The sequence below is a fragment of the Pan paniscus genome, chromosome 14, assembly GCF_029289425.2.
Source record: "Pan paniscus chromosome 14, NHGRI_mPanPan1-v2.0_pri, whole genome shotgun sequence".
NCBI lineage: Eukaryota > Metazoa > Chordata > Mammalia > Primates > Hominidae > Pan > Pan paniscus.
Genome location: NC_073263.2, coordinates 114362036 through 114383561, shown reverse-complemented (window position 1 = coordinate 114383561; position 21526 = coordinate 114362036). Strand labels below are relative to the sequence as shown.

At 54.8% G+C, this 21526-nt stretch overlaps 1 protein-coding gene across 11 annotated transcripts in view; it reads right to left on the bottom strand.

Annotated features, from left to right (window-relative positions):
* Positions 1 to 4491: 4491 nt before the first annotated feature.
* ATP11A (ATPase phospholipid transporting 11A) overlaps positions 4492 to 21526 on the bottom strand; it is a 195153-nt gene continuing 178118 nt past the window's right edge. The window contains exons 26-30 of one of the 11 annotated variants that reach the window (XM_034937028.3): positions 19167 to 19232; positions 17714 to 17817; positions 15453 to 15618; positions 13103 to 13189; positions 9395 to 9531 (exon numbers count right to left, since the gene is read on the bottom strand). In XM_034937028.3, coding sequence (XP_034792919.1) covers positions 13112 to 13189; positions 15453 to 15618; positions 17714 to 17817; positions 19167 to 19232 — 414 coding nt within the window. In that variant the 3' untranslated portion in view covers positions 9395 to 9531; positions 13103 to 13111. Of the gene's footprint in view, positions 10862 to 13102; positions 13190 to 15452; positions 15619 to 17713; positions 17818 to 19166; positions 19233 to 21526 lie in introns of all 11 variants that reach the window. The other 10 variants (XM_034937026.3, XM_034937027.3, XM_034937025.3 and 7 more) reach the window with 10 other exon arrangements.

Here is a 21526-nt window from a genome sequence, read left to right as displayed (position 1 = left end):
GCTGAGGCTGCAGGGGAAAGCCGGTTGGACGCCGCACTGTAGCACACCTGCAGACTCGGCACACGTGTCTGGGCTCTGCACATGGAGGGGGGAGTACGGGCTGCCTCTGTGGATTCCACATAAGCCGTGCGGCACTTACAGCGAGCTCAGGTAGCAGGCACCCGGGAAGCTGTGGTGCCCGTGCCTGTGACCCCAAAGGCTGGAATCCTTCCAGGGCATCTCCGTGTGGTCACTGTGTCCCATAAGCAGTTTAGGAAGGTTCATCTGCTTCCAAATTGTTCCAATGTCTCGACTTAGTGTTGGAAACTTTACCATTGGAGATTAAGCGCTTTATGTGAAAGCATCGCTCCCACAAAGATGTCTGTACGGGAAAGAAAAGGAGTGATCGTATCTCAGGTGGGAGACTCCTTTGCGCTCGCCTTACACAGCCGAGGAAGGTGGCGACAGTGTCCTCCCACCTACAGAGGAAAGACCACAGGGCCCCCTTGTAAACCTGTAGCCACCCTGGTTTGTCTCGGAATCTGCCCTTCTGTGTTGGACACGCCACAGGCAGACTTGGGCCTGGCCCCTCTGCGGTTCTGGGTGGTTGGAGGGAGCAGGGCAGGGCTACGCTGGCCTCCTCCAGTCCCCAAATCTGCACAAACCCTGCCTAGACAAGACAGCGGTACTGTCCCTCCCTCACCCCCTCCTCCAGAACGAAAGTGCCGAGGTCTTGGCTTCTCACTGCCCAGGTGCCGTCGGGCTCTGCCTCATGGGCTCCAGCTGTATGGGAAGGGCTTCCTGCCAGCCCTTGTCCCGAAACCTCTGACCAGGGTGGTCTGGCTGGCTACAACCAGGCACCCAGCACCTGGAATCCTCACTGGGAAGCTGAGCCGGGCAGGGGCCCTGAGTCTGTGTCCAGCCAGCCCCATGGTCACTGAGTCCTTCCTGCACCCCAGGCCCCATGCTGGACACAGGGCTCGGCCCAGAGCGAGGCAAAGTCTCTCACTTCTTGGAGCTTATGTCTCAGTAAAAATACATAAAATAGGTTAATGTACACAGACACAGCCTCAAATCGGGGTGAGATTCATGCTGTGAAGGCAAAGAACGCAGACCAGGAGGGCAGGTGGGGTGGTGGCCTGCGCCAGGGCCCGCTGAGAAGCAGAGACAGACAGGACCCAGCCATCCCACGAGGGCCCAGGAGCCGTCCACGGATCGGGAGGCAGATGAGGGTGTGTACGGAGACAGAGACAACAAATATAGCCACCTTTTGGGGAGAATTTTGCTGAAACAAGGAGGTGAGAAACAAGAGCTGAGCCGGGTTTCTGTTTGAGACTCTTCTGCTGCCCCGATGGCTTGGCCGGCAGAAAGACAGTGATGCCGCCACAGAGACGGTGAGAGGTCACCCGGCCGCCACAGCCCGCTCCTTCCCCCAGGGCGACGGTGAGGGGTCACCTGCCCGCCACGGCCTGCTCTTCTCTTTTAGAGTAAACACGGATGTCTTAAGAAGTCAGGAAGCCTCGTGAGATGAGTGAGATGCTGACTTTAGCCCCGTGTTGGTGCGTGCTGCCTCGGCTCATCCTCTGCGGGGCGGCTTGCCTGTTGCTGTGTGTCTGGCTCTGCCTTGCTCTAAGCAGGGGCCCTGGGTGGCTTCCTGGATGCCTTTGCGGGTTGGGGACGCCCCGGACCCTCTCGATCTATTGCAGTCACCCAGGTTGAGCCACTCAGAACCGATGGCAAGCGAGCTCCCCTGGTGGGTTCCAGGTTGTCATCCAAGGAGCAGCCATGGCCTCAAACACCCCTCCAACCCCACCCCACCGCCGCAGGCCCGGATCCACCCCGCAGGCCGCCGCGGCTGCTCCCAGGTGTGACTGCCCTGAAGCCGGACAAGGCATTTCCATGGCCCCTCAGAACGGAGTGTTGGGGGTTGAACTGTGTCTTCCAAAAAGAGATGTCGGAGTGCTAACTCCCAGTGCCTCAGAATGTGGCCTTGCTTGGAGATGGGGTCTTTACAGAGGCGACCCAGCTATAAGGAGGTCAGTGGGGCGGGCCCTGACCCCAGCGCCGCATGGAGAGCGCCCAGAGGAGATGCAGGTGGAGGACGGGGCGGTGCTGCCACACCTGGGGAGACCCCGGGGGGTTGGTGCACAGACGAGCCTCCGCAGGGCGCTCACAGGAAGCACGCATGTCACCCACGCTTTTGAGATAGGCACATGGCTCTTCCTCTCCCAGCAAACAACTTTTGATTTCAACTTTTATTTCTTCTCCGGGCTCCATCCTCCTCCTCCCTCTTGGCCCCAGGTGCTGCTGGAATGTCCCCTTTGCTGGGACACTGGAGGACACCTGAACAAACCAGCCTCCCTGTCAGAGCCTGGAGGCTGCCCCAAGCCAGCATCTGTGGCTCCACACGGGCTGAGAACCATTTTTTGCCGGCCTCGCTCTCCCTCCAGCCCTTCTGGGCTTGGCTGGCCTTGCCCCGTCCCCTGAGCCCTCCCAGCAATCCTGTCCCAGGTGAGAGTACGAGGCTGGCATGGAATAGCCCTCAGTTGATGTGGGGGAGCAGCGGATGCCCTGGGCAGGCTGGTGGATGCCAGAACACCCTGAGGACACCTGAGGACACCCGGAGGACACCTGAGGATGCCCCGAGGACGCCCCGAGGACACCGGAGGACGCCCCGAGGACACCTCTCGAGACACCGGGAAGGGGCTCCTGTGGGTTCTGTCCCTGCGTCCCTCCCACACCTGGCCCGTTCACTGGCAGGCCACACGCTATGCTGTTGTGGAAAGCAGTCGTCAGGACAGGCTGCACGAGGTGAGCGGGTTCACTGCGCGTGCGAAGGCCCGGCAACCTCCTCAGTACAGGGCCAGTCCTTGTCCACCTCAGGACCCGCCACTGAGCAAGTGCGCCACAGGCCACGTGGGCGGCTCTGGGAGCCCCAGCATCAGCGCGGGGCACGCAGCGCCACACGAGCCACGCCTTCCTCCATCCTCACCGCTGCAGGCACACAGACACTCCCATTCAGGTCCACAGGCAGCATCATCTGCTGTGGGGGCCTCGGGTGGCCTGTGTGGTTGATGATGTTTGCTAAACACCCACAGAGGCCCCCAGTGACTTAGCGTCTGCAGTTAAGAAAAGATCTTTGGCACGGGACAGATGGGCCAGTGTGGAGGGCAAGCTTGCATCCCCCTCTGGCTTCCCCAGGAGGCCCTGATGGGCAGGGAGGGCCAGGCTTCCTCCTCCCCGGGCAGTGGGCAGGGTCACTGGGCATCTCGCTTTCAGGATTCATGTCTTCTGTCTGGAGAGCAGGGGGAGGTGGAGCGAGTTTGGGTGACTCATTAGGGCCAGGCCTTCCCACCCTAGTGCCGCCCCCTGGGACCAGCCTGCTCTGCCCCTCCCCTCTTCTCCCCATGACCCGCAAAATCACAGCATTATCTGTTTTCCTGCTACAAGAGGAAGAGACAGCTGTACGGAAGATGGCTTCAGGGTTACAAGCTGGAAAGGTAAAGGTAAGCCCACATGAAGATGCTGAGAATCCAGGGAACGAGAGGAAAGCATTTCGGAGAGAATCCAGGGCAGCTGTAGGTTCATTCACCCCACAGATGCCTTCGGAGCACTGCCTGTGAAAAGTACCCCCGACTTTGTGGCGTTCAGGAGCCAGAAAAAGTCCCATGTTTAGAATTCCAGCCTGCGAGCCAGGGGCCCTCTGTCCCCTCCCGGGGTGTTTCCCACGTGGCCCTGAGCTAAGACTCCATGGGAAGCAGGTGGCTGAGCAGGGAGAGATGTAGCCAGGCGGGACTCAGGCACCAGCCACCAGGAATGCTCTAGGATCCACCCCAAGGCCCCTCTCCGGGTGCCCCAGTGGAGCTGGGATCCCAGAAGTTGGGACCTGGTGGTGTTTTGAAGTTGGTGTTTCCAGACAAGACACAAAACTGCAGAGTATGACACGGCCGGGCTGGGTGGAACTCGAGAGAGGGTGAGGTCAGGGTTGGGACAAGGCCACGGCCTCCAAGGCCAGGGGGCATTCCGGGGCCTCTGTGGCAGCACCCAGAATTCTGCCAGGGCTGGGAGTGGCAGGGGGCAGGGAATGCCCTCTACTTCAGAGTGGGAAAGGCTGGGTTCAGCCAACAGAGCCTAGGAGGCTGAAGGGCCTGGAGGAGCCTGGGGTTTGGTCAAGAGGGAAAATTGGGATGGAAAGGAGGCACCTAGACCCCAAGCACGAGGTGGCAGGCAGGAGCTTGGCAGAGGTCAGGGAGGAGCTTGTGGTGGGGATGGACCAGAAGGTTGGGAAACCCAGTGGTGTTTCCGGTTCTGTGCAGGCACTGGCATCCAGGGCAGTCAGCACCAGGGCCCTGCACCTGGCACACCTGGTATCCCTGCAGGGGGTGGCAGCCGAGGGAACAGCCAGGGAGGGCCCACATCACCCACTGGGCTTGCCACCTCCATCCCGCACAGAAGCACACTGTGAAGTGTTCTGACTGCACAGTTTCTCAGAGCAGAAAATGTACACACCACTTGTGTGAGTTTCTTTATAAAGAAACTGAAGCAGACTTTTATTCTTTATTGCAAGCAGATTCAGGTCTCCTGCTTAGATAATCTAGAGAAAAGTCCAATATAATATTATCCAGTCAGTTTATCTACAGAAATAAAAGTTAAAAACAGAAGCATACAAAATAAACTTTACAGAAATGTTAGATTGGTTTAATTAACAATTTAATTTTTCAAAGCAGATTAATGAATTATCAGTTAAATGTTACTGTGTGGAGACTGATTTATGTTAATGCACCTACTATGTTTAATAATTTAAAAATAAACTCCAGTATTTATGATGATGACAACTATGGATACCATTCATGTTAAATACATTTTTGAAGACCTTCTTTTATTACATTACATAATGAACAGACATTTTAAATGGTGACGCAGACATTATAATTTTAAGTCAGACACAATATATGCATATTAAAATTCTGTATACTTTGATAAAGTAAAAAATAAAGCTATATAAATTGATCTTTAGATTTTTCTGCAAAAGTAGAATCACACTTTCATGACACTTCTAACATATCCCATCAAGGCTGCTTATAGACACAACATCAGAAAGATTTTCATTCCAGTTCACCCACCTTTAGCTTAAAAAAAAAAAAGATTGCATTTGCCAACTGATATTTTTCCTGTTTTTAAAGTTACAAATGGGTAACTTCCTAAAGAAATGTAGGATGCAAGGACCTGCATATCAAGCTGTTAGACACTGAGTTGTCAAATAAATAATACTAACATTAAATAAGAGTGGTTGTATTATTCAGTACTAGTCAGTGCAAAACACATGAGCTGAGTGGTTTGAAGAACAAGGCTGGAGGTTTCCCGCTACAGCACCGGACCCCTGGCCAAAGCTCAACTCAGGGGAGTCCCCACAGCCTGTCTAAACATTTGTTTAAATGCTCAGCAAGCCGAGCGGATGGTCACCCTGTTGGAGACGCTGGCCGCATCTGGCCTCCTCCCTCGAGACGGTGTGGCCTGCTTGTTCGCCCTGTCTGCTCAGACACAGGCTGGGTTGACTGGGGCTTTAGGAGGCCGCGGCCCTTCCCAGCTGGCTCATGGCGGAAGGCTGGCCGTGCTCCGACGCGTGCAGGGATGAGGTGCGGCGTGGGTGTGGCCAGTCCTGCTGTGGTCGCCTGGTATAGGGCTGAGCCGACGGGAGGTTTCAGCTTGCGAGGCTGGACCTCCCTAAAGGGGAAAGGCCTTGTCCAGGGCACCAAGCGTTGCTCACAGAGCAGCTGGTGTAAGTGAAGCTGCGACTTCACCCCCGGGGCCTGCTCTGCAAAGCCCAGACATTCTGCCAGGAGGGGGACTCTTCATCCCAGGGAGGCATGGGCTGGGGGCCAGGGAGCCCCATCTTCCCATGCCCATCCAGAGGCCTCTCACAGGGGCCCCTCAGCAAGGAGGCAGGATGCAGTGCAGGACACCAGGACAGTGTGCACTTGTGGCACGTGTGTGTATATGTGTGTGCATGTGTGTATTCACGCGTGCAGGAGCCTGCGCATGTGTTTGTGGTGTGTACATGTGCATGTGTACATGTGTGGGAGCTCACGTGTGGGAGACGTGTGTTTACATGTCTGGGAGATTGTGGCGTACACGTGTGTGCATGTGTGTAGGAGCCTGTGCGTGTTTGGGGTGTGTCCATGTGCATCTGTGTGTACGTGTGGGAGCTCACATGTGTACGATGTGTGCACGTGTTTACAGGTCTGGGAACTCACTTGTGTGTGTACACATGAATGTGCACGTGTGCAGGAGGCTGCACGTGTTTGTAGTGAATGTACGTGTGCGTGTGTGTGCATGTGTGCAGTAGCTCATACATCTCTCTGCTGTGCATACACGTGTGAGAGCAAGCCTGTAGGAGCTTGTACATGTGTGCTTACCTGTACATGCATGTATCACACGTCCGTGTGTAGGAACTTACGCTGTTCATGGTATGTGCATATGTATTGTGTAGGAGCGTGCACACGCGTGTCTGTGGTATGTGTACACGTGCATGTTCTGCATATCTGTAGGTCACACATGCTTTGGTGCATGTACACGTGTGCGTGTGTATGCGTGTAGGAGCTCACACTTGTGTACACGTTTGTATGCATGCATGTGTGCAGGAGCTTGCACGTTTGTGGTGTGTACATGTACATATATGAGTGATCCTGTGTGCAAGCCCCCATGTGGACATGGCTATGAGTGAGCGTGGAGCCAAAAGCCAGGGAACACGCATGCAGCAGGCCCACCGTGCGTGTCTGAGACGGTCTGTGGCAGGGACTGGGTGTGAATCAGTGACCGTGTCTCTGACCAACATGCTGAATTACAAATTGATAATTTATTAACCTGTGCAGCAGCAAATAAGATTTTTCAAAACTCAACAAAGTGCTCAAAGTTGACATTACTTGCTTCCAAGTTAGTTTAAGGCAAGTAAATACTAACTACTGCGAGGTGGAAAATTGCATGAAGACCCTGCAACGTCATTCACTGAGGATCTTCTCATCCTTTTCTTTTTTATCTCGTGCCCCTTGTCTATTTCAAATCATCAGGCACATTCATTTAATAATTTCCCAAGCAATTTTTAAAAAGACGTTTGGGAGTGTGTAAAAGTTTAGTGACTTTCACACTAAAACTTGTTGTCAGAGGTACATGGTGACTATCTCCACACAGGCAGAGCTGGGACCCAACTTACTAAACCTTCACGTGAGAATCTTCTATTTTTAAGGCTGAAGGATGGCAATTAACAATGAAACATAGAAAGCAGATGAAATTGCAACAAATTGTAAAGAAAAAGTGTAGCAAATTATCGTGCCTTAAATATGCTGTTCAACTAATCACTGCCACCAGAAATACCAAGAAAAGAAGAGGTGTGTGTAGAGAATAAAATCAAATCTGAAAATTCGCATTCATCAGAGATTGGAACATTCAGTCAAAACTCTCACCAGAATCTAAATGTAAAGTGGCCAAAATTTCATAAACTTAAAAATGAAAGCTTTAAAAACCTATTTTTAAAATTAGACAATATGTTAAATAAATGAATAAAAGAGATATAAACAGCTATGAAAATACTTCAGTGCAAAGGCAATTTTAAGATTTCTAAAAAAATACATTACAAATAATTTGTTAACTGAACATACAGAGAATCTGCCCCCGCTACAGGTATTACATTTATGCCCATATTGGGTTCCTAAAAAGGGCTGTAAAAACGCACACACCATTGTTTGCGGGGCCAGCGTGGGCAGGGCTGCCAAGCCAGGGCGGCCACACAAGGACCTCAGGGCAGGGTGGCCCTGGGGACGCCTGCGGCTCGCCCCTCGGGACAGAGTGGAGTCTTCCCCGTTCTGTCTGCTCAAGCCAGTTGCTCACTACCCTCATCTTTGGTGTGATGTTTATTTGTCACCTTATTTTATCCCAACCACTGTGTTCGCTGTTCTTACCGCTGATTTACCCTCTAGTTCAAATAAATATTTTATAGGTAAAAGATTATACAATCAAATGGTGAAATCTGAGCTTCCAAAAATACCTACTGTCGAGCACCTCGGAAACACCCTCTGGGTTTCACTGGCCGGAGCCCCGTTCCACAGCGTGGCGCGGGGCGGGCGTGAGGGCCGGCTCCTCCTCCAGCGTTGGTGGTGCTTTCCTGAAAGGCAGCAGTTTCAGCGTCTGAAGTCTGAATCTCACACTGAAATGTCTTCTTTAAGGACCATTAAGGCTATGTCAAAGATTATTTCTAGAAATAGAAATGCCAGTACGGAGAGCAACAGGGACTTCCTATCACAGCAGCCCTGGGGTTGCTAACCCACCCAGAGCAGCGCTGGACAGATCCTAAGACGGAGAGCCCTGCGTGGGGACATGGGGATGAGGTGACGAGGGGACGTGGGGATGAGGTGACGAGGGGACGTGGGGACGTGGGGACGCAGAGCCCGGCGGGCGGAGCTGCAGCGCGGGAGGCGGGCGGAGGTGCGGTGCTGCCTGTTGGGATCCACCCGTGTCCCGTGGGCCACCCCCATTAGCCCGAGACAGGTTCTGGTGCACGAACACCACCTTGGTGTTGACCCTTCCACGGGGACAGAGGATGTCTGCTCATCACAGCCAAGTATCTGTCTCCCGGCCCTCGCACCCGCGAAATCAATATTCTCCCATAACAGTGGACTGACGGCTCCGTGCCCTGGCGAGTGGCTGATGGACATCCTGGCACTTCTGATGCAGGGCTGGAAGCTGCCGGCGTGGCCTTGTCCTCCCACGTGGCACTGCCTTCTCCACGAGGCGGCCGGTGATGGGGAGACCGAAACTCAGCCAGCCCCAACACACAGGGCAGGCGGGCTTGGACGTAACCGCAGGGAAACCACTCCCAGATGAGCAGGGTACGGCGGTGCATCCGCAGGGATGATGGTATCCGAGTGACCCGGCCCTTCCCACAGCATCCGGATTGGAGGGTTGTTGAGTAAAGGATGCACCGCCATGGCTCCACCTCACCCTATGGAGGGCATGGGTGGTGGCCGGGCAAGCAGGAAACAGCAGCATGTGGCGTCCACATGTGGGCCACCATGGGTCCCTGGACGGCTCTTCTCTCCCAGTGACAGCAAAGGCCAATGACAGCAGGTGGGTGAAGACACAGGCCTGGGGGAATGGCCTCTGCGTGACAGCGCGCAGGGTGGGCCAGCAGAATGTCCCTCCTGCGTTGAGCCGAATGCCCAGAGGCCACTGGTGTGGCTCAACAACCACAGTGCTGGGTCCAGGCGGCCAGGGTGCCATGCTCGAGGGCAAGGCTTGTGACCCCCCTCCTTGCCTGCTGGGGGCCAGGAAGAGGCACGTGCACAGTCTCCACAGGCTTAGGACCATCCATCACACGAGCATTCCCACACGGGACCTAGGGCAGCTGTGACTTGGGATGGAACTGCAGTGGTGACGGGAACCGCCGAGGGTGGGTGGGGGCTCCGTGGACACCTTCTCCTTCCAGGCCGCGAGTGTCACCTGCTGAGAGTGGGAGCTGTACCAGGCGGCCGAGGGACAGGTGCTCTGGTAGCCTGGGCTCTGCAGAGAGGCAAGAGGGGTGAATTCTGAGTCGCGGTCCCGAGGCTGTGCGCACCCATTCTGCTGAGAGAACGAGACACATGGTCAGTCTCAGGGATACCCACGGGGCTGCCTGGGGTGACCTGAGCCACTCTGGGATGCACTCACTACCATCGCCTCCTGCAGGAACTGCTAGACTCAACTCAGGACACACCCTCGTCCTGAGGGCAGGCCGGGCGGGATCCACCCCACCGGAGAAGCCATATGGAGGTGAGCGGTCTCTGTCTACGAATGAGGGCCTCTCCTTTTCGGTACCAACAGAGTGACCGTCCCCCTGTCCCACCATCCCAGGGAAGAACCCAGGGGCCCCAGGGATACAGGCCATGGCCGGGAAACCTACGAGCTTCCTCCCTGTAGCTGGCCTCCTGTGCAGTGAGCTCGAACGCCATACCGGTCCCCAGAGACCCTTGAACAAAAGGCGAACTCACTGCCCCAGGGAAGGCAGGCCCCACCCCACAGGGACCGGGTTGATTCAGTACTGGACGTGCCCAGCTTGCGTCCCCTTGGCATGTTGCCTTGGGTGTCACCATACGGATGGGGCCTGCATGGCTTCTGACAGCCCACTGGGGCCCCTGATGTGCACAGGCCCTGCGGGTCTGACCAGCAAGGGGAGCGGCAGGAGGCCAGCGGCACGCATCTGTCTGATGAGGGGCCGTCCCCAGGTCAGCCCGCTTTTAGACCAGGGGGCAGCGGTGGATGCTGGCAGGAGCAGATGTCTTCGTGGCCTCCATGTCTGTTGGAGAGGCGACAAGCTATGTGCTCTGGCTGGCACACAGAAGACCTGCACTCACACCTGCCTGGGCCCCAGTTCCACACAAACCATGCAATAACCACGTTTGATTTCAAAGCACGCTCCTTCCTGACGGGCCTTTTAAGTGAAGCTGTGTCCCCCGAAAGACCAGGATCGCGAGCCTGTGTCTGACGATGCTGGGTCTCGTCAGGCTGTGTACCGTGCGTGTGGGGTGAGTGTGCACACGTGTGTGTGCACAGCATGTTCCATGTGTGGTCAGCTTGCCCTCAGGCGTGTTACTTACCTGGGACAGCAAATGCATGTGTGTGTAAAGAGGGCTGCTCTTTTTCACCGTGAACCTTTGTTATCAAAGACAGCACAGCACAGCACAACTTTGGAGGAAAAACGGGGCTGACAGTCACAGCACACGGGCGGCGTCCAGCAGCCGCACAGTTACCTAGCGTGGAGCTAACTGCGCCTTGGCCGCCGTAGGAGGTCCTTCAGGAGGGGCCCGTCGCTGCTCTGTGCGGCCTGGACTGGAGCCTTGTGCTTCACACCCCTCTGCAAGGCGAGGAAAGATACTGAGCGACGTGGGCCACACAGGGCCACCAGGAGTGCTCGGGCCTCTGCCTGCACCATCCGTGGGACCCCAGCAGGAAGAGGCTCGAAGCCCCTGTTGGAGTCTGCATGGGGTGTCATGGAGCTGCCAGGGCAAGGGCTCGGGGCCTCCTGGGAAAACACTGTCCCAGCAGGGCCGCTCCCGTGAGGGGCCCAAGCCCAGAACTGAGACAGCGACAGGCTCAGGGACGGGCCATGGCACCCGCGGGAGGCAGAGGGTCCGAGGTCCCACGGCTGGAATGTCTACCAGGCACCGCTGGAATCCTGAAGCCACACGTTCAGCCACACGCCCACTTCCACGGCAGACAGCGAGCTCCAGGAACCACTCTACCAGGGCCCTGTGACGGACTTTCCTGAGTCCAGCGTGCTCACAGAACTCCACTGAGATCTTGTAGCCCAGCCTTAATCAAGGAATAAGGGAAGCACAGGAGCTGAAGAACTGCGGGCTTGGAATTGCAGAATTGCACGTCTGAAAGGGCAAATGCCCAGGTGAGGAGAAGTAGGAAACAGAGGATGAGGCTGCCACCCTTCCTGGGGACAGTGACGGAGAAGTGAACTGCATGCAGATACGCAGAGATGCCAGCACGGGCATATATGTGCAAATCGCACATATATAACATAGACATCTGAGGCCTGTGATGCTTTTCTTTTCCGTAGAAACAGGTTAAAAGAAAGCCATCCACTGGAAGTAACATATGCCCCACGTGAGGACTAGGGACACGTTTATTCCTCCAAAGTTTTGCAGAACGCAGGTGGTCTCAGCGCCATGGCGTGTTCCCGTGTGCGCCGGGCATGTGCTGGCTGCAGGCGCTTTCTGTTCAAGTGCGGATGCCGGCCCTGTCTGTGGGGGTCATGCCGGGGCCCAAGGCCTCGCAGGGGGCAGGAGAAACTCCGTGCCACTGTCTCTGCGCAGCCAGGCTCAGCTTCTGTATGTGCTCAGAAGCAAATCAGCTCTCAACAAACTACATCAATCGTTAGAATGCTTATTTTTAGCTCAGAGTTGGCATGATTTAATCAGTTTCTTAAGGACCTCTTATGAGTCATTAAAATGTTCCTAATAATTTCATCCTAAATGTCTTCAAGTACAGAAATGGTGAGATGAAATTCTGCAATTTAATCTAACAAATTCTGATGACACTAATTTAGAAAAATTTTGATTCTGATTAATTGCTTGGACTTAAAAAAGAACCATTTTGTCAGTTAAAAATCGTGTTTAAAATATATAGAAGATGATGTTATTAAAGGGAAAAGAAGCCTTTTTCTGCTTTGGGCATTTTTCTAAGCTGCATTTGGTAAAACAGTAATACCAAGTATGCATTTTCAAAGCATCACTGATTTGGAGGCACGCGTGAAGGCGGTATTTGGTGCAGGAGCACACGGCTAAAAGACAGAACGCGACTTCAGGACGGCGTGCAGGCCCCTGCAATCTCGGCTCTTACCACGGACACCACCGCAGAAAAATGGCGTGTGAACGCCTCTACATTGCCCAGAAAGGCCAAGGTCGTCATTTTTAAAGCAAATTATTAATAGAAGGCTTTTTTGAAAAACAATGAGGTTTTCATTTAAAAAACAGTAAAAAGGGAATTTGGTCAAACATTTGACACCAAACACGTCCGTCCCCTCTGTCTCCAGTTGTGTGGCTCAGCCTGGCTCCCCTTTTCTGAAATGTGCGTGGGTCCTGAGCAAACCGTGTTATCCTAGCTGCCCTCAGTCTTTCCAGCTGCAGAATGGGCACAGAAGTGGGTGCGTGAGGGAGGAGGCCTTGTGATCCACGCTCTACAGGCTGCAGAGGGAAGGGTGTGTGAGCTCAGGGCCTGGATGACCTGTGAATTGCAAACTCTCACACCTTCCTGCTTAGGAACCCCTCTGACACCTGTGTGAGGGGTCACGTGGCCAGCTCTCCGCTGTCAGCTGTGTCTGAACCCTCACACAGGTGGGTTCTGAGGCTGCACGGACGCTGAGGGAGAAACCCTGGTTAACTGTGACTGATGGAAAGCACAGCCCACGATCAGTCTGTGCATGAGAAGGTGTAAGTGGTGGCGGGACTTCCCGACGTGAGGCTGCTGTACCCAGCGCCTGGTGGACGCCGCGTCAGAGCACGTGGACTCAGGGCTCTGGTGACGGGCATGGCCCTGCTGCCCCGTGTCTACCATCCCAAGTGCGTGGAAGGCAGAGGAGCATCACCTTGTTCCGTCAGAAACTCAGGCTGCTGGAAGTCTGAGAAAGCATAAAGATGGTTGACTGCTCGACAGAAAGGCACTGGCTCTTAGTCTTAGTCCCGAGGTCAGCGGCCACGCACACAGGGGTGTGTGAACAAGGTGGGAGGATTTAGGCAAAGCGGTCGGAAGACGGAAGGAAAGAGAAACAAGAGACACAGCTGAGTTAGTCAGAGGCTCGCCACCACGTGCACGTTCTTCTGGTCACTCTGGGCGGACACTGGTGCCCCCCACCGTGACCCGCCAGCCCCTCCCACCCCCTGCTTTATGCCTTCTGCAGGTCCCGCTGTGTGGCTGTTCATAAGCATTCCCGGGGCTCTTGTGGGACGCAGAGACCCACAGCAATACAGGGGCTTCTAAACAAAGGGTGGGACGGGGAGGGTCCTCACTGGCATTCCCGAAGTGCCCACCCATCCTGGAGATGAGTCGCAGAGCAGAGGGCCTGTGGTCAGACACATCCGGGGGCGTGGCCCTCGGCAGCCCCGACTCTGGAGGCTGCGTGCACAGTGCATGGAAGAGCCCAGACTCCTGCGGGGAGAGGCCCTCCTAACCCCCGGAGTTGAACTCCTGCCTGCTCAGGCATCTTTGACCAAGCACCTCTGCAGCCACACGCACCCAGGGGCCAGGTGGGGCTGAGACTCTTGCAAACCCCAAGCCACACCACTGTGGCCACAGCTGGGGGCCCAGCAGACACCCCCAAGCTGTACCTGCTTTCTCTCGGGGTCAGACCCCCAGCCCTGCTGTCTTTTCTGTGCCTGATGTCCTCGTTACATGCGTGTCTGCCATGTCCCCATGTATGGGATGTGGTTATGAACACGTGTCCCATGCACAGAGCCCTGTCATGAACACGTGTGCCCGCTGTGGAACTGCACAGCTCAAGAGCTCAGGAACCAAGGACCGTGCTTAGAGAAAACCACCACTGGACAGCTGCTTCTCGGGCCACAGGCAGGGCTGGGCAGTGAGTGGCTGCTTGGGGCCGGTGAGTTTCCCCTGAAGCACTGGGGGCCGCGGAGTCTCAGCCTGGGCCCCGGCTCCTGCTCCCACTGTCTCCCCTCCTGCACAGAGGCCCCTCAGTGGGACCTTCTTATAGCAGCCAACTGGCACGTTCTGCTGCGTTTCTCCTGCCTGTGGCCCCCGAGTCAGTGGAGCTGTGTGTGGACATTTTCACTACATTGAGAGACAGTCTCTTCACCACGAGTTTTGCTCGCTCTGATTTTACAAACTGTGGCGGGAGGCATGAAGGAGGGAGCGCCGGGAACTGGTGGCATCGGTTTCAACATTTCAAATCGGCACCAATGTCCCAAGAAAGCTCTCAGGCCAGGGTCCCATTCTGATTGTTGGAGGTGGGTGGTGGGTGAGGCTGTGCCCCCCAAGGGAGGGCGGCCTGTCTTCCCTCCCAGCACAGCAGCACCGCTGGGAGCCAGCCCCCGGGTGTCTGAGCTACGTGAGTGAGTCAGGGCTGGGGCCCCGGCCCCCACTCACTCCCCGTCTTCTTCCCACCTGGGCAGCCTCACACCCTGCAGGAGCAGCCACTGCCAGGGGCCCCCACCCCTCGTTTCCTCATTGGGCTTCAGCACTGTCCAGTCCAGGGCTCCACCTCAAGGAGTGATTAGAAATTTCGGGGATGAAACTTTAAAACTTGCATTGTTAATAGAGTCCTGAGGGACCGTGACAGGTGCAGCAACCCTCTGAGGACAGGCAGGCTTCCCAGTAAAGCAGCAGAGGTGGGTCGTGGTCACTGCCTCTGATTTAGGGTTGAGCTTGAAGGCAGAGGCCAGCTGCTGAAAAGGATGGGGGACCGGGAGCTAAGTCCTCACACCTGCCAAACCCTGCACCTGGGGGGACACTCGGCATCGTCACGTCTTCCCTGGACCCAGAATTCTGCTTGTGCCTAAAACTTGGGAGTGTGTAAAATAAGCAGCTCCACCAATACCAGCATTTCCTGATACAGATGCTACCGTTTCCAGCCAGATTTACCATCCTTAAAAATTATGTAATACAACCTTTTAAAGTAATGATTAATTTTAAAAAAGGTTTGCATTTACATGAAATAATTTGCCTTTTGCATCAGTCTTTTTTCTCTTATTTGTGTCTCATTTCAGATGACTGTTTAGGTTGAAACATAAAATTAGACATCGGTCAGCGCAAATGTACCTGATGTTTAACACCATGCATCATTAGGAAACTCATTAGTGACACTTGAACTGATCACGTTTCATGAAATCCAAACCTTTCACACTGTCTTTCAAAACGGTCATCTCCCAATCCTAAGGCCAGGGCCCTGAGGCACCCCCGCCCCGGCTGGGGACACTCCGTACCTGGACTCTCTCTGTTGCTGTTGGCCACAGCTGCCGGCACAGGACTTTCTTGAGGACGTCGGGAAGGAGGCTGACAGTCACCAGCAGCACGATGGCCAGCCAGGCGGGCCCGCTGGACAGCATCTGGATGAACACGTAGTACATCCTCTGGTAGTTGAGGAACGGCCTGAGGGGCAGGGAAGAGAAGCCGCTGGTGAGGCATGTACTCCCTGGGGCTGGCCTCTCTACTCACTGGAGAGGCCGTCTGTTCAGGGAGTTTACACTTTTGTCAGTGAGAGTTGCTTGGCAAGCCACGGAGCCTGCTCTGAATTTATCATATAAAAAATGAACACTGAACCTCCCGGTAATGCTGGGGTAAGAGGAACGGGAGAAGGAATTCTATGAAGTCATCTCAAATGGGACATAGAAGTCTCTGAAGTTTAGTTTCACATAAGCAAAAAACAAAAACAAAAAACAAAACACAAAGGGATTGAAATAGGGATGTTTTTCTATCTTGAAGTCTCGGATGGGAAGGACGTCCCGAGCACTGGTCGTCAGTACAGAGCAAGCAATGACTTCTCTCCCCAGAAAGAGGATGATTCAAAGACGTCTGCGTCAGCCTCCATGAGGGAGGCTGGCAAGGATGCAGGGACCAGTGACCCGCAGCCAGCCCGAGTCCACAGGTCCACGTCTATACGTGCCTTCCGGTAATGTTTCCTGATCGCCTTTCACATCCCAGGCACTATGGATGGTGGCAGAGACACAGAGATAGGGCCCCACCTCCAGGAAGCACAGTGAAACTGGTGTGTGGACAACAGGAGGGAAACGGAAGCAGGGCATGGTGGGTAACGGGAGGGACACGGAGCTGCTGGCAGACCTGGGATGGGGCTGGGGGCACCCACGTGGTGCTGGTGGCGGGCAGGAGGATGGGGTCTCATCACCAAGCGGTGGTGACATGGTGAGCTCCCAGCACATCAGAGATGTGGGGTCAATGTTTTAGGAAACAATGTGAGAGGCCGTGGTTCTACCAAGGCTGACGGGCTGTGGCTCCTTGGCTACAAAGCCCAGGAGCTGGTCAGAGAGGTTTGGGATGGAATCTTCCTCTTACAGAGCCATCGCCTTCAGGGCTGTTAGAATGGCCGGGCTCTCCAGAGCCGGGCTGGGCTCTCTAGAGCTAAGCAGGGTTCTCTGGGGCTGGCAGGGTGACTGACACCCTCCAAGCTCGGCTCTCATCTCTGAGACTGTGTAATGCAACTTGGGGCCACCAGGGGCCGCTGGCTGAACGAGAGAATCCGGAGGGACTCTTCCTGGGCTGAGAGTCCCGCCCAGGTCAGGGGCCCTGAGGCATCCTGAGTGGGTTGCTGGCTTTCCCTAGGCCGGCTACTGACCCCAGGTCTGCAGAGGGCTGTGGCAGAGGCTGCTGCGCTGGGGCTGAGACTGGGACCTGGTCCTGGGCCCATACCACTCAGCGTCGTTTCCTGGCTTACAGCGACAGTCTCTAGACTGACCACCCTGCCTATGTCGCTCTCACCAGCTCAACACGCAGCCACCGTGGGGTTTTTAAAAGAGCCACTCAACTCTGCTGTGCTCTGCCTCGACTGACCACGACAGCCTCGAGCCAGGATCCTCACGGCCGGCGGTCCAGGAGGCCGCCATGCCTGCTCTGCAGCCTGCTCCGGGCCCCTCTCCGCTGGCCACGGCTCCCACTCACAGAGGACCTAATCCCGCCCGGGCCTGCGTGCCTGCTGCTCTCCCCCAAACCAGAGGCTCCCCCAGGAGTCAGGCTGCTGCGGGCAAGGTCCAGCCCCACCATGCCTGGGCCCCATCTTGCTGCGGGGCGTGAGGATGGAGTGAGACAGGACCTGTCAAATGCCTGGCCAGTGCCTCGTTGTGGGAGGCGGTTACCAGCTGGGACTTGCTGTGATGATGGCTCTTCTTCCAGGTTTCAAATGACTGTTTCTGAAAAGTCACCTCTGGCCTTTCAATCTGACATGGGTCCCCTGGTGCAGAATCCTGGTCTGTTCCTCCGTGTAACTCGTCACAAGCTGTTATCAGTTAGTGTCTTTCTCCCCCGGAAGATGCAAGTCACCGGAGCAGGAAACCCCTGGTGTCTTGCCCCCGACTGTATCCCAGGACCCCACGACACCCAGCACACAGCAGCCATTCAACAAACACTTGCCCCAACCAACAGGGCCGCACGGAAAATGTGTCTTCAACCCTTGATAAAAAAATAACCACCACATGATATTTATCAGATTATCAGCTACTTATCAGATATTTACCAGATCACTCCTCCCCAGAGAAGCGAAAAGACAACGTAGAACAGCAGCGACCCCCAGATGACAAAATGGTTGATCCAAGTCCAGTAGTGTGTGTCTAATGCAAGCTAAAAGGAAAAAAAAAAGGGCAGTTAACGGTGTCATCTGAGCAGTCAGAATGATCGTGATGGGCAGGACAGAGCCAGGGGGTGACGAAAAACTAAACCAAACCCAAGACCCAGCAATGATGACTCAATGCCTGCAAAAAACGGCTCAGGAAGAGAAAGCCACACCTCACACCGCTCCGGAGACAAAGCCACACCTCACACCGCTCAGGAAGACAAAGCCACACCTCACACCGCTCAGGAAGACAAAGCCACACCTCACACCGCTCAGGAAGACAAAGCCACACCTCACACCGCTCGGGAAGACAAAGCCACGCCTCACACCGCTCAGGAAGACAAAGCCACACCTCACAGTGTGTGTGGAGAGGAAGAATGTGGGGACGCCACAGCCCTGGGTCCTAGGTAAGGGAGCCATGGATGTATTTCCCAGATGGCAGCGTGCAGGCCACAGACCAAGGTGTTTATATCACCACCGAAGAAAGTCATTCAGATTAAGGTGTTCTTTATGTCTCTACTGAAGAAAGTTACTTCTTAAAATTTTTTTGAGACAGTCTCCCTCTGTCACCCAGGCTGGAGTGCAGTAGTGCGATCTTGGCTCACTGCAACCTCCACCTCCCGGGTTCAAGCGATTCTCGTGCCTCAGCCTCCCAAGTAGCTGGGATTACAGGCGCGTGCCACCACGCCCGGCTACTTTTTGTGTTTTTAGTAAAGATGGGGTTTTGCCATGTTGGCCAGGCTGGTCTCAAACTGCTGACATCAGGTGATCCATCCACCTTGGCCTCCCAAAGTGTTGGAATTACAGGCGTGAGCCACTGTGCCTGGCCAGAAAGTTACTTTAGAGTCAGGTGTTGTTTACATCACTATCTAAGAAAATCACCTTAGGAATGTTTTGGTATCACTTTTTAAGACTCAGTCTGATAGGTTTTGAGATTTCATAATGATATATTCTGTATAGAATTTCACTGAACTTTAAAGAGTGAAATTTTTCAAAATACATTAATTTGTTTCAATTAAAGTGTATTTTGATGGCGCTGGGGGGAGGGCTACTTGCCACTGAAAACAATTCTAGCCTGAATTCTTTCACAAAGAAGCAGCTTGCTCCCGAGGTTACCTCCGGTGTAGCTCTGGGGTTTGCACATGGGGTGGCCGGGTGTGCTGAGTGGCTGTGCATTACTTGTCTAAACAGCAGGACAAGGATGCCCAGGGGTGCCCCAGGAGCCAGCCAAGGCTGGGTGGAGAGTGGCTTCCAGCCTCAGTACAGAGTTATAATTCAGAGAGCTCAGAGTGCGTGAGGCCTACACTGCAGGGGTTCACTGTGGCTGGGGGAGGAACGTGAGCGCGAGACCACTTACCTTTAGTGTAACTGTGAACACCATCACGGTGAATACCAGCGTTCCAAACGTCCAGTTTCCAAATATCTGTTTGGGGAAAACGGTCCAAGTCATCTCGTTTTTATGTATTTTTTTTCTCTTTCACAATCAAGAGTTTTAGAAAATACACCTCATTTTTCTTGCATGCCAACACTTCAAACCCCAAAGATATAAGCACTATATTTTCTTATTATCCCGTAAAAGAAGATGCAGCAACTCCCCAGAGCACGGCAGGACGCCCCCATTTCCTGGCTGCATCTCCCACCACCAGTTCTGTGGCTTGGTGATGGGCTCAGAGCCTGCCTATCTGCAACTTGCTGCCCGCTCCTGACGCTGGCCCTGCTCAATGCTCTCAGCCACAACAGACGTCCCAAGGTCTCAAACTGAGCACAAAAACTCCCTCACAGCTGGCATTTAAATATCCATAATGCAAACTTGGGTACACGCAAACCTCCTTTTTCTGTTTTGTGTTTTACGTAGAAGAGACGGTTGCCTGAGTACCCAGCTACATTCCACGGGTTTCAGGAACAAACTCATAGATTGTGTCTGTTCTCTTCTGAACTCAGCTCAGACTCCTGCCTGCTGTTGAAGAACAGCGGCGGGAACGTTCTGCGAGTAAATGCAGAGGAAACACCCCAGGCACCCACGCAGAGGGGGAAGCCTGGGGGCTTCCCTCGGGGAACCTCCCTCAGGACAGAGAAGACAAGCCGGCAGACAGGACAGGGCTGGACAGAGGCTGCCCCGCGTGCGGCCAGAACCACAGATCCGCCAGCAGTCGCGCCCAGGTGGCCGTGGAGGAGGGAAGGTCAGTGGGACCCACGAGCTGCCAGCTGGCAACGCAGCACAGACCCAGACACACCTGTGAGGACCACACACCCAACCCGTGAGGACCGCGCGCCCGCCCCGTGAGGACAGCACGCCTCTCTACCGCACGAGGCACAGGCCAGAAAGGGCTGCTGCCCAGACCACCCCCCGCCTTGGGGAAAACCCCCGACTGGAAACTTGTTTCGGGAGAACCTGCTTTCCCTTGGGACGCTCCTGCGCTGTGGCCCAGATGATTTCTAGTTTATCGGATTCCATGAACTGCACCTCGCAGGGAATTTTATTTTATAAAGAATTAAAAAGCGGGCCGGGTGTGGTGGCTCATGCCTGTAATCCCAGCACTTTGGGAGGCCGAGGTGGGCGGATCATGAGGTCAAGAGTTTGAGACCAGCCTGGCCAACATGGTGAAACCCCGTCTCTACTAAGAATACAAAAATTAGCCGGGCGTAGCAGCGCATGCCTGTAATCTCAGCCACTAGGGAGGCTGAGGCAGGAGAATTGCTTGAGCCCGGGAGGCGGAGGTTGCAGTGAGCAGAGATCACGCCACTACACTCCAACGTGGGCGACAGAGCACAGACTCTGTCTCTTAAAAAGCTGGAATACAAATGGCTGTTCTTCAGAATTCAGTTTCAACCAAAACAATATACCTATCACCATACCCCTTGATTCAGCTGAGGTGAGGGTGTGGGCTACAGTCCTCCGACATGGTCAGTGGGATAACATCTTATTTGTAGATTCTAGAAAAAAGTGTTAGGACCTTTTGTAGTGAACACCGGCTTCTTAGGGGCCCCCGTCAACACATCCTTCAGTTTTTCCCTCACTTCCTCATTGTGATCAGAAGTGGGCCTCCTCTTCTGGCTTGGAAATGCCTGGCCTACCGTGTCACTCAGATCTACACATGCTTGTGGTTCTCGGCTGGGGCAGCCTTGCCCCCAGGGACACCTGGCCGTGGTGGAGACATTTCTGGGGCGTGGGGTCTGCTAGCTTTGGATGCGGGGGTGGAGGGGCTGCTGAGTGCACACGACAGTGGCCCACGAGGATGTACATCTGGCCCCAGTGTCAGCAGAGCCCGGGTGAGAAGCCTGTTTCACACTCACCAAAAAGTGCCGTCTCTTCGTGGCTTAACTTCTGGGGCAGGAAAATATAATGCTTCTAGGAACAGCTGTGGCTTGGCAGCAGCCTACAAGCACATGTGGCCAGCAAGGTGCTGGAGGGCAGGAGGCTGCTGTGCTGTAACTGGAAGCTGATGCTTTCAGCCAAGTGGTGCCTCCACAGCAGCTGAGGGCGGCTTTGCACCCAGACAACCACATCAGCTGGGCCTGGAGGAAAAGCCCCTGACGCTGCCCAGCTCTCCTCTTCCTCCCCCAGGCCTCACCTTGGCCATCCCAACACAGAACTCTGAAAGAGTTAGATGGCAGCAAGACATGAACTCAAGGGTGCCCTGTGAAGCAGTGTGTGTCACCAACAGCGCCACAGGTGATAACTGCAGTGAACTCACACAGCCTCCTCACTGTCCCCTC